This window comes from Ptychodera flava, chromosome 6 (genome assembly GCF_041260155.1).
Source record: "Ptychodera flava strain L36383 chromosome 6, AS_Pfla_20210202, whole genome shotgun sequence".
Lineage (NCBI taxonomy): Eukaryota > Metazoa > Hemichordata > Enteropneusta > Ptychoderidae > Ptychodera > Ptychodera flava.
The window spans coordinates 36,735,151-36,748,311 of NC_091933.1; the positions used below are offsets into that span (position 1 = coordinate 36,735,151).

The window sequence follows — 13,161 nt, forward strand, 5'->3', positions numbered from 1 at the left end:
GTAGGAAGTAAAAAACAATATTTCTTTGTAAAAAGATCGCATCTGTTTAGTAAAAACGATCTAATATGCTACTATTTTATGGCGAGAAACAAGCATATTGATTCTAACTAAACATATGCCGTTGTAACAATACATACAGTCCTATTGTAATAATAATTTTTTAAATTTCCAAAACGGAATCGGCCCTGTTCACGACAGGCACTCTCATAACTTCGATAAAATGAATTCTCATCAGTTCTCTTGGTTGGTCTCTATGATTCACCGGACACAAAGGGTGTTATATTATTTGACCCTAATAGATTATTCAGTGGTATAGTCCTGGCCCTCTTCGATATTTGTCTGATTCATTTCCAAGTCGTTCAATTTAGAAATGGCATTATTTGTACTCGAATTATCACGTACTTTGGCCTGACCTTTGACTTTTTTACAATAGATCAGAATACCTGCCGCCAAAAATGACAGACCTACACAGGTGGCTACGACTATGAGAGAGATTTCCCATGATTTAAGACCACTCGAAATTATCTCTATGTAAGTCACTGTTGTCAAGACGGGTTGTGTGGATTGAGGGATTGCGGTCGCAGTGCTAGTGTCGTCTGGTGTCGCATCGACGATGGTAGTTTGCGCAATGAACGACGGCTGGCCGGCATTCCCTACGCCATCCACAGCTCGGATGGCGAAATAGTATGTGACACCTACACCACTAGATGGCAGTCTTACAGTTACAATCTCTCTTTGACCACTTGGAAGAGGATCCGTAAATTTCCCTCCGTCAGATTGTCGTTGCTGAGCTGCGAGCAGTTGTCAAAACGATATGCGAGATTTTCGAACTGCGTCTCGTAGCGGAGGTCACTTACAGATGCTGCAATAAGATTGAATATTTTAAAAGAAGTCGGAATAGAAAAAAAGTCAGACTGCTGTTCCGTCGAATCATTGGTCAGCTTCAATCATCGAAAGTGTTCAAGAGCAAAAAAAATAAGTACTATAACAGAAAACAAGGAAAAATATCATATCGGCGGATGAACAGTGGTTCAAGTAATTATGATCTACATATCCTTCAAGGTTTCAAAATGGTGTGAAAAGTGCCTGGTTATCACATCAAATGTAATCCAAACATTGATTTACATCAGCGAAACTATCGGCATTATCCTTGAACACAAAGCTAAATAGTCAGTGTAAAAGAAGCGAATTCCAGCCGTTTTGCCTTGATATGAACTGGTATGTCTTTCCCAATGTTATAGGTGAGTTTACTTCTATCAGCACAATTTTGGGGAAATATGGTTAATTTATCATAAAAAAGACTTTTATTCAGAATTATCAACTTGATCTATAGATACCACTCATAGGTTTTGTAGTTCATATGAACATCGAACTTTAATACAGGAAAAATAACTTTTGGTGACATTTACCTGTCCCGATGTCAAAGTTGTCACCAGTCGCCGTCCACGCCAGTGTAACCGTGGCATTGTCCACGGAAGTTGCAATCACTTGCAGGTCGGAGATTCTCGATGGAGGAAATGGGTCATCATCCGGGTCACTCCAATCAACGTAAGTGACACCGTCATCTACTTGTATTACACCACCAGAAGCCACTCTGTTAAAAGCCCCAACAGGGGTGCCTTCCTTCTTCTCAGGTATTACAGCTGTAATTTTTAAGACAATTATAAAGGACGGATTTAATCACATCAGTACAATTATTGCTGACGAGGACGGTTCCCATTGTTGTAACGGACTTACTCTTGCACTTAGTCTATGACACCGATGACAAATTTAAAGTATTCTGTTTAAATTTTCCATTACAGAATATTTCATATGTTGACGTTACTGCAACTCATAGCATGCCAAATTAGTGATGGACAGCTGAAGCGTTGCACATGTTTAAATTGAAAATTGATAAACGAACCTATATTGACTATTGTATGTTTTCCCATCAGTGAATGGAATATATACAAACGTCGTGGAAAACTTCTCACAAGCAAAACGTCTAAAATGATTACTCACAATAATTCCTTGGCAAGGCACCTAGGCCAGCACCAGTCACCCTGGACTCAGCTCTGCCATCAGTATCATTCGCTGTCACTTTAATATTGTAACGACAAGCAGTTGAACAAGTAGCGTCAACAAAGTCAATGAAATAAGCTGAATAGACTCCATCATCCTTCGTGACGTCAGCACCTGTGGAATACAGATCGAAGTAATGTGCCAATATACATGGTAGAAAGTTTTGTGTGATTCATGTGTTTATTACATTTCTAAAATGTTCATACTGGATAAGACCATTTTGAGGAGGTTAGGGATCACGATTAACTAAAATTAATGAATAAAATGAACTATAATTAATAGCAATCATATCCATCCATAAAGCAAAAATGGTCAAAAGTCATATTCCATAGTCATTACATATGACAAACACAGCATACCACAGTACAGCACATGTACAACACCAACAAAGTGTACGGGTACTTTGTTCATTCATGAACAAAGTACCACACGGCCAAAGTAGTGCAAGAATAATATACTGATCGCTGGCTGAACAAGCAGGAAGTAATGTCGGGTGTTTCGGACTACAATGAACTTCAACGATCACATTGAGGAAGCGCTGCACCCAACCCAGCGTATTTTGCTAAAATTAAAACTACCCATTTTGCACAAACTGGCATACGAGTTGCTATACAAAGGTGATGGCGTCCGCGGTGGCTAGTCGCCCAAGTGTGGTCGACTAATGTCCATAGAAACAAAACATTGTTCATCTGTGTAAAATTCGCGTCGTATAAAGTATGAGCGATAGCGAATGCGTATCTGAAGGGATCTGTTTTCAATATCTCGTTATTCTTAAATCTCGAAATGTATTTGGAATCCAATATAGATGACAACTGGCATTAACGACGTTTCAAAACCTCACCTAATCCTGTATCGAATAGTTGTAACTCCATACTGCTGTGGGGACTTGGTCTTTCTATCGTTGCAATAACTTCAGCGTGCAGCACAGGACTGTGACCTTGGTTTAGATCAGTATAGATAAGTACCATCGGCGGAGATTCACTTATGGTGTTTACACTCGGTGTGGAAGTCAATCTGATAGGACTGGCTGATGAATCTGCGGCTTTCGATGAAATATATATCTGTACAGCCTGGCGCGCACTGTCTGTATTTTGAATATCATACTCCCAGGTCCCCGTCTGTTTCAATGGTAAAGGGATATCGTTATCACAAAATATATAAGTAGGCCTACATCAAACACACACAAAAATGTATATACAAATTGTATTCATTCATCAACTTGTTCGTCCGTCCACCACTAATCCATTCGTACCTGCTCAACACACATACACATGCGTAGATAGATAGATAGATAGATAGATAGATAGATAGATAGATAGATAGATAGATAGATAGATAGATGGATAGATAGACAGACATACACACAGAGACACACACATACATACATACATACATACATACATACATACATACATACATACATACATACATACATACATACATACATACATACATACATACATACATACATACATACATACATACATACATACATACATACATACATACTTACATACTTACATACTTATTTACTTACATACTAGCCCTTTACCTGTGAGTGGTGCCGTGTTTCTAACTATAGCAATAGTGGGCACGTAACTTGCGAGTGTTACTAAGTGTCAACAATACTGGCGTCACTTACCTCTGCTATACCATCCACTTTGATGACGATGGAGCGACCGGGAATATCACCGTAATATTGTCTGTCACTGCTGTCGATTACTGTTCCGTCTGGTTTCCTAAGTGACACGACAATTGCTGCTTTCCCAAATTCCCAGAAGAATGAAAATGTCGAGTCTCTACCGATACTTGAGTCGATGTTCGCAATTCCGGAATATGTGCCACTCCCTTCGATGTTTACTGATGTACTAGCAACCTGAAATACGTAGAAGATTTCAAGGAGCGTATGAAATATTATCTGCTGTTAATCTGCTGCTTACGTCTCATTATATCACTTACATGTCTTTGTTTACATCAAGAAATCTTACCATGTTCTAGATATTATTTTAGATATACCTGTCAAACGAAATAGCCATTTAGTGTTTTAGGATAACATTAATCTGTGACAGAACTGGCAGGTAAATTTGACACCTTTTACTTTCTTGTAAATGTTCTGCCATTTTCCAAAAACCTCTCATATAACAAAGACAACAAACGACGCAACACCCAAGTAGGGGACATTCAATGTATTTTGTTCCAATTAATGATAACTTTTTCCATTTATGTTCCAATGTGTATGTACCTTTGCTACCGTTTTCTTTTCAGTTTTTCTTTCTTTCCCTGTTTTATCTCCATATTTGCATGGAGGCGTTAATATTGGAAAGGACGCCCGTTTATACTTTATCTCGTTAAAAAATTTTCACATGCAGTTCTTGTCCGTGATCAAGTTTACTTCTATGGAAATCTTCAAGTAAGCACATTTCGATGAACTAATTCAAGTTAAATCATGAAAAGTAGAAAGATTCAACATCATGAGCCTTTAAATGTACTTATTAACGACAACAATGGACATCAGAAATATTATGTACATGCTGTGTCCACTGAATGATCTCAGATCTGTTGATTAGACCCAAAAACAAAATTGAACCAAACTCAAGACAAATGAAAACAAAACTCAAATGTTCAATTCGCCTACCCAGAGCCTTATCAGTGTTGTATATGCAATATAGCAAAGTCGCATCATTAAAAGCAGAATGGCGAAATGAAATCACTACCAATGAGAAAGCGTCCACGGACGGAGACCTAAGCTATTTGTGTGCCTGACCGGGTTTACCTGAACGAGAGCATCTTGACCAGAACTTATCCTGCCGGTAACCGAAGTAGTAAAACAGTCGTGCACGGCTGTAGATTCGTCACTTTCTGAGTACCAACAAGCTTGTCCACCAGTGTCATCTGATAATTGAACTAAAGTATCATCGGCAGCATCACTGAATGCGAGGGTGTCTACAATCACTTGTTTTGTCATTAATTCGTCAGTGACGTCTCTGATCCAGGGTGCCCTAGTTTCCGCGCCATCTGTTGTAAGGAATATAACACCCCCACCAGCGTCTCCGGACTGACTGGTTTCAAGAACCTGCGCGTGCCAAATGAGAAATTCATTAAAAGTATTAAAATCCTGACGACGTAACTTAACGATTATCACATTCATGTGATATGCAAATGAAAATGAACGTATATAGTGGTTTGGTTGAGATTTAAAACTCACGGCGGTGAAAGACAGAAATGTTAGCAGTGGAACTGTAACCTATAATTCCGAAGTCCTAAAACATTTGAAGTAAATCGCCACAAATGTGCCCAGTCCAAAACAGCCTACCTCTATCCCTTTCCTTAATCCACAACCAATACACGTGTGGCCCGCAAGGTTTATCGGTATCATATTTGTCAGATCCTGGCGACTTTGCTGATCAACAAGCTGTGTCAGAGGAGCAATTACATTCGCACCATTATTGAACTCAACGATACCAACCCAGCTGTTGTTTGGAAGAGTAGAACTGATATAAGAAGCCGCAGCCTGGCGTTGTTTATCTACCCTTGAGTTCGGAATAGGAAAAAGTACGTGTTCAAAAGAAAGTGACGTGGTGCTCGTGCGTGGAGTCTTTTGGCCAATAATTTAAGAAATGTGCTTTTAAGAGCAATGGCAAGTTTATTCAATGGCGGGAATACGAACACTCAAGTTTTGGAATAATGCCTACCTCTTCTGCTCCTTAATGGATCTACGGATCTTATTTTCTGAAAAAAATCAGTTCGCTAAAGAATTTTGTATATCATTTTGTATCAGATCGACTTGTGCGAAATGAACACCATGGTATACTATGTTATTGAAATGCATTGTCTAGTTAGTATAAATAGCATGCGGTATTTCGTAAAAATGTCAAAGGATCATTCGAGACATAAAAAGAAACTTACAGCTGCCATACTGATTGAGAGATCCAATACTAACACTGATCGAAATTCTGCTTCTTGAACAACTCTAAATGTTGGTTCAGTATCCATATTAGCTTGTGGTGGATTTACAGCGTCAAAATCTGCTGAAGAATTCATTACATCCCACGCACTCCTGTAAGCACATTGCTTGTTTTGTTTATTCAGCGACATAGCACTGTGTCTCGATTCCGAATCTCCGTTCGGGTCATCATGACAGAAGTTCAGCACCTACAGAAGGATAACAACAGACTAGAAATTAAAAGCATGCTCCGAATTACTGTCATCGATTTTATGAAATCGGCTGTAATTGGTTGAGACAATCACAGTAATCTTTACGTGCAAACACAGGTGTCTGGCCGAATGACGCAAACCAAAGTTTGGGATTTGCATTCGCAACAGTAGCAAGCAGTATGGCGCCAGGTCAACGAACAAAAAACTTCAGCTAGCTGCCATCATTACCGTTAAGCCCAACTTATTATAATAACAAGGTTATTATTGTCAACAAGCTGCAGAATACACTTACGGTGTCAAGATAGTTTGCGTACATGTAGGATCCTTTACCAACGCCATCTGGGAAAAACCTACAACCAGGGCCTGGCAACACTCCAGAATCAGGATCAAGATTGCAGAACCTTCCTCTATCAATATCATAAGACACGCCAGTGATCGATTCAGAACATCTGCTTGGTTCTACGCGACCGTTGATATCAAGGTAAAAATGTTCATCGTCTTCGATTGGGTATTCATCAAAGAGGCCCCATTGTAAATGACCCCATTCGTGGACGATAACTTTACCTGCCATGGAAGATAGTATTGTATGTGTTATTCTTTAAACCACTCTAATTGTATGGTGTTTATTTATTAATCGTATTCTTTCATATAAAGAACTTATGACTTTGTGTAGTTTGTTATTTCCTTTATATGTCTGGCATGGTTTGTGTCTCCGTATTTCAACAATTCATATATATACATATATATATATATATATATATATATATATATATATATATATATTATATATATATATATTATATATATATATATATATATATAAACAATTCCTTCTGTGTCAGAGGTTTCACCAAAGTATCACGTGCACGCACAAATAATTATTGTACTCTAAAAACAGATTTAAATAAAAATATCAAAAACAACATAATTCTTTACCCGAATCACCCCAGTATTTTACTGCATATTCTCTGTCTGTTATCCATCTTGGTGTTAAATGTATGTATTCTGCCTTCTGTCCACACCCATACGGCTGTTTCGTGTACGGATTATCACCGTAATCTGGATTTGCTTCGTCTACAATGACATTTGCAATGTCGTATCTTTCCGTGTTTGCCTGCTCCGATGTTATGTTATGGTTCCAAGTCTTAGGTATCAGGATTGTGACGTCACTGAAGCTTGCTCGCTGATTGGTGGCGTCATACAATCGTGCCGACGCATCGGAAAAGATATCCTAAGAAGGGAAGTTAGCGTCGTATTATATGTAAACTCACTTTAAATCCCAAAAATTCATGCTCACAGTGTTAAAATTCGCCGATCGATTGCAGGCATACAAGATATAACTTAAAGGCACATTTTCGTTCATTGCCCGGCATTCTTATCCGCCCTGTTGAACATATTTTTAGTTGATCAAATATTACTCATGCATTTTTGTATTTGATACGAATAAAAACTTTCTCTACAAACAGAGCATTATTTTGACTTCTCCTGCAAGGTTATTCAACATGAAAAGCCTCCGTATAGTAACCTTCGTGTGCCATTCACAAAACTTCGAATTACACAACACAACCTGAAGTATGCAGTTGTCAAACACTGGGATTATCTACGTTCGTCACTAAAGCAGATACTCTTCAAAATCAGACTTAAAGTCATAGTTGTTAGTTCGATAGCGTTCTTTTTTCTTTAATATTGACTGACAGGTTTTCTCTGTTCCATTACGGTATACATCTTTGATTTTGCTCGGTATATATTTTTTAATTTAACGACCGGAAATTGTAATTTTTGCACTTTTTTGATGAAATAACACTGAAGGTAGATTGGTCCAAACACAAAGCAAGTTATTTGTTTATCGTCCCTTAGCAATAATCACTTGTCAAGCACGCTGCAAAGTTGACAACTATCATCAAGGGCTGTACAAAGTAACCGTCAGATACGTCTCAAATTATCATTCCAGCTTTAAATATTGAGTTTCGGTTACTGGCAGTTAAAGACACTCAGTATGTCATGTTGTCCAATGCCTGCACATTGTAGGAACGAAAGTCGTTCAACTCAGCCAATTTCGTAAGCCCCCTGGCAGGATTTCCTGTCAACTTGGTACTTTTATTTAACAATCAATCGCAAAGCAATCTACAATCTGCGCACGGTAAAACCTCTGGAAAAGGAAGCAAATATAAATTAAAATACTTAAGTGACAGTGGAAAATAGTATCAATTGCGCACTTCCCCGGTGAGTTTAATTACGAGAAGTTCAATGACAAGGAAAAATATGAATTATGTCGAATAAAATAGAATTGTTGAAATAATATAATGCTCGATCGTTCATTCTATCCTAAACACTCCCGTTTTTTCTTCTATTACTATAAAAAATAAGGGTTAGGCCAGGAAGAAAAAATAAATTGTTCATCGGAATCGCCGCTTCTACTTTGGCATATTTGGATTTTTTTTTTTTTTTTTTTGATCGCGGCAAATTCTTACTTCCGCATTACAAATATTTTAGTACTGCCGCTGGTGGCGCCCTACACTGTGTCGGGTTTTCGCGGGCACGGGATTTTGAATGAGACTTCATTAGTGTTCGTACTGTTCGTACTTAGTTGACCGCCAACACGTTGTCGTTGCGTCTGAATTTGGCGAATCATGACGCAAAGTGGGTCGATTTGGCCAGAAATTTGCTCGTTTTGTAAAGGTTAGTACATGTCACATGAGTATTAATTTGATCGCCAACATTCGACGTGATGGCCAACAGTTAGTTCCAGAGACGCTATTCAGTGCAGTGTTTGTCCTGATATTACGTTCGGCGATTTGTTCAACAAGATCGTGACAGCAGATGGACGGTGCATCCGATTGAATGAAAATTGCATCGAAAGTATAAAAATTTACGGCAATGACAAAACACATGGTTGCGTCGATGTTAAAGTACGATCTGAATGATGACTATATAACTTCACTCCGATCACAGTACAGTGTTGTTAGACCATTATGTAAAATGTGTATATATAGGCTAGACAGTGGTAAAGAGGCCAAAACATGGGGCCAAAGTAAAATGAAAAAACTCAGATGCTAGGTCCCACCAGGACAATATTAAAGGACAATACTGAATTGTTGGATTTCAGTGATTTGCTGTACATTTCAGTTTTATTCTGAGAGAATGTTGAAATGCTAAGAATATGTTGTGCAAACACTAACTGTGAATGTAATGGCCTATGTTATTGTTGGGAAATATAGTATTGAATTCAGTTACCAGTATCAGTGTTTCTTGTCTGAGATATTTCTGGTAAAAAGGGAAACAATTATCTTGCCTTGTCTGCATCTGTGCAAAAATGCCAGAGAACCGCGTTTACCTTCGGCCTAAAAAAAAATAAAAAAAAAAATTTTCGCTCGCCGCTCCTGGGACTTGGTCCAAAAAATCCGATGAACAAGATTTTTTTTTCTCTGGCCTTACACGTTTTCGTTACTGAAGAGAATTCCGAAATTAAATTTCCTGCATATTAGATAACGGCGTGGCAAGCAGGCCAGACCACAGGCCCACGGAACGTTTCATAGATCGTCGTCGGATGGGAAGTGACTGACACTGTGAGGCCGAAGGTCGAACCTCGGTACTGTATAAGAAGCAGGCCAGACCACAGTCCCACGGAACGTTTCATAGATCGTCGTCGGATGGGAAGTGACTGACACTGTGAGGCCGAAGGCCGAACCTCGGTACTGTATAAGTACATCACTTCTTTGGAATTTGATATCAACAATAACTGTAAACGTTTTGGAGTTACATTAGAACTAAAAATAATACTCGGTCCATGTTTAGTACAGTAAGTAATGGCAATACACATGCCGATAGTTCACATTCAGCAGCGGAACTTTTTAACCAACACTTTAGTTCCGTTTTTACAAAAGATGATGATTCGGTTGAATACCCTGTCTTTAGTGATGTCATAAATGATTCACTGTCGTTCATTCCTGTATCACTGGAAGAAGTGTACAAACAGTTGACTCAAGTAAATATACATAAGGCAATTGGACCTGATACATTTCTGGTATTATCTTGAAAGAGTGTGCTGAGGAGTTATCCTACCCTTTACACACAATTTTTAATCGTTCACTTTCCGAAGGTAAATTCCCGGTTCGCTTCAAAGAAGCAAATGTAATTCCAATTCACAAATCCGGTGACAGGTCAAAAGTAACAAATTACAGACCCATTTCCCTCCTTCCACTTATAAGTAAATTATTTGAAAAGGTTGTATATCAATATTTATATTCTCACGTTAAACAGGGCCTGTGTGACTCTCAGCACGGGTTCATGAAAAAAAGATCCGTGCAAACCAACCTGGTTCAATATTCGGATTTTATTGCAGAGGTATTAAATAATAGGGACCAGGTTGATGCTATTTACACAGACTTTAGCAAAGCATTTGATAAAGTCAGTCTTAAACTTCTAACGTATAAGTTGAAACACTACGGTGTGAGTGGCACAGTTTTAAATTGGTTCAACTCATACTTGTCCAACAGACGTCAAAGGTTATCGTCGACGGATGTTCGTCTTCATGAAGCCCCGTAACTTCTGGGAGCCCACGTAACTTCTGGTGTCCCACAGGGTCACTACTGGGCCTTTACTTTTATAATTTTTATTAATGATATGGGTACAGTGTGTAGACATCGTTATGTTCTATGTACGCTGATGATGCTAAAATTTACAATATTATTAATTCAAGAGATGACTGTGTGCTGTTACAAGAGGATATTAAGCGACTTAACGAGTAGTGTTTAACCTGGAAAATAACTTTAAATAACTCTAAATGCTCAGTGATTTCTCACTCCGCTTTACAAAGATGTATGAGCACTTTAAATGAACTATGCACTTTAAACCCCGCTATTGACATTTTTCATTTTACGGAAGTTTTAGACGCTTGGTAAAACTGTCATGTTTAAATTGGTAGACTTTTTTGTTTGTTTTTCATTTCGCTTACTTTTATAATGTTCTGTACTGTGGGTTGTATATTTGTATTTTTAAATTTCTGTATTTTTAAACTTTATGTTTTGGAGCCTGTAAATGGGACTTGTTCCCGTTGTCTTCCTTGAAATAAATAAATAAATAAATAATAAATATTCTTATACAGTACCGAGGTTCGGCTTTCGGCCTCACAGTGTCAGTCACTTCCCATCCGACGACGATCTACGAAACGTTCCGTAGGCCTGTGGGCCAGACTACAGCATGACGGCAACTATTAAAAGGGGCAAAACGCAAAGTGCTGTAGTGTTGAAAAAGTCTTATCTTCTTTACAGTGTCTGAAAAGTACTAATACAAAAATTCGAGAGAAGCTGAGTGAACCTGCTTCAGCTTTCAGTGGAGATAACCCCGAAGTTGTTACAACGACCTGACATGACAAACCGAAGTACCAAGATTTTAAGTCAATTTACCTTTAAGGTGTAAAATAAGTTAAGCGGTAACAAGGAAACCGTCATCGACTATCACTCCGGCCTGTATTAAATAAACATTGAGTGTTGTTGTCAATAAATGTGTTATTTGAGTTAAAAGGCGTGTTTCATGAAATTGCCGAAGAGAGGGTGCACAAAAATACACAGAGGGACCGTCAACTCATTCAGCTACTGATGATCCTATACAGAGGGGAATATGTTTACAAACTGTGCACAGTCTTCGCTTTTCAAGTTCAAAGAGTCACTTTACCTTGATATAATCAAGCAAACGACGATCTTCAGCCACATTCTCATTGATAGCGACCAAAACAGCGGAATATCTGTTGTCTGTTAGGTGAACCATATTACGATTCTCCGATGATGAGAACTTCACAGCACTATAAATCGTTAAAGTTATCAGGAAACGTGTGAGCGCTAGCGATGCCATTTCGATGCGAGATAAAACGATCGCTACGTTCAATATTCAAACTTTGTCGTTCACTGGGACTTTTTATACTCCCTTGATATTTGTATTTTGATATGGTGACACGACATATTTCACTACATATGAAGTATCACCGAAGTAAGTCCGGTCACGACATTATGTTTACATTACCTCTCATTCCTTCGCCTTTTGTTCGATACCATTGTGTCACTTAACTCTTCTGGTATGATTTATCTAATATTTCTGATTAATGGTAGTGGGCATTCTTTCGTTACCAAAGAGCACGTTACCAATTCCTCTTTCCAATTAGAAATGTGGCTAGTAGGTAAAGAAATTTGATTTAACTTGTCCTCATTACAAATCTTGAATAAATTGAGAATAGGTATATACGTTGTTATCAAATACAAGAATAGTTTTATTTGAAGAAAAAAAAACAAAATTAAAAATGCACACTTATAATATGATGCCGTGGACCTGGTAGAAATTTTCATGCACGTTCACAATTAATTGTCAGGCTTATAACTGCATGTACATTCTATGAGAGCTCCACTTCCCCTGACACTCATATTACCAACAAAAACCGATGAAGACGGTCTATTTTCGCTCTAACGATTAAAGGCCATACGCTGATCAGAAAAATGCAGGTCAAGTGGCGACAACGTCATTGCCGCGGATAATATAATTCAAAGTGTACGCTGTTATGGTTCCATATTGACCTTTACCTGTCATACAGACCGTTCCACTACATTTTAAGAGTGGGTAATTTGCACAGCTTGCATGTAAATTAGAATTCCTTATGTTAGGTCAGCTTTTCTACAAGATGTTCGTGATAAATACTAACATGATAATATTCCATTGTTTAAAATTCCCATTTAACATTAATTGAATATCGCCAAGGTGTGTCGGCTACAGCTGCAGTACGTAATAAATCCGCTTGTCTCTTCCTGATTCGAACCGAATGAAAAATAATAAGAACTTTAACGAAACTCAAGAGGTTATAACTTATCATACATGTCATGATACTGTGGCATCAATGATACACAAAAATGTGTGTATGAAAGTTTGTTTTTTCGTCTCAGCGTCTAATTATACTAATGT

At 38.2% G+C, this 13,161-nt stretch overlaps 1 protein-coding gene and 1 long non-coding RNA gene across 2 annotated transcripts; both read right to left on the minus strand.

Moving 5' to 3' along the window:
- Positions 1-547: 547 nt before the first annotated feature.
- LOC139134344 (uncharacterized) lies at positions 548-2,171 on the minus strand. Its single transcript, XR_011552788.1, has 3 exons — positions 2,002-2,171; positions 1,410-1,643; positions 548-862 (listed from the first exon to the last, which is right to left on the minus strand). It is a non-coding gene; the product is annotated as an uncharacterized lncRNA (long non-coding RNA).
- A 708-nt stretch (positions 2,172-2,879) lies between these two features.
- LOC139134479 (calcium-activated chloride channel regulator 1-like) lies at positions 2,880-11,982 on the minus strand. Its single transcript, XM_070701339.1, has 7 exons — positions 11,890-11,982; positions 7,153-7,447; positions 6,509-6,780; positions 5,968-6,213; positions 4,835-5,134; positions 3,704-3,937; positions 2,880-3,179 (listed from the first exon to the last, which is right to left on the minus strand). Exons 1-7 carry the CDS (start codon positions 11,980-11,982, stop codon positions 2,880-2,882), a joined length of 1,740 nt encoding a protein of 579 aa, XP_070557440.1.
- Positions 11,983-13,161: the final 1,179 nt, after the last annotated feature.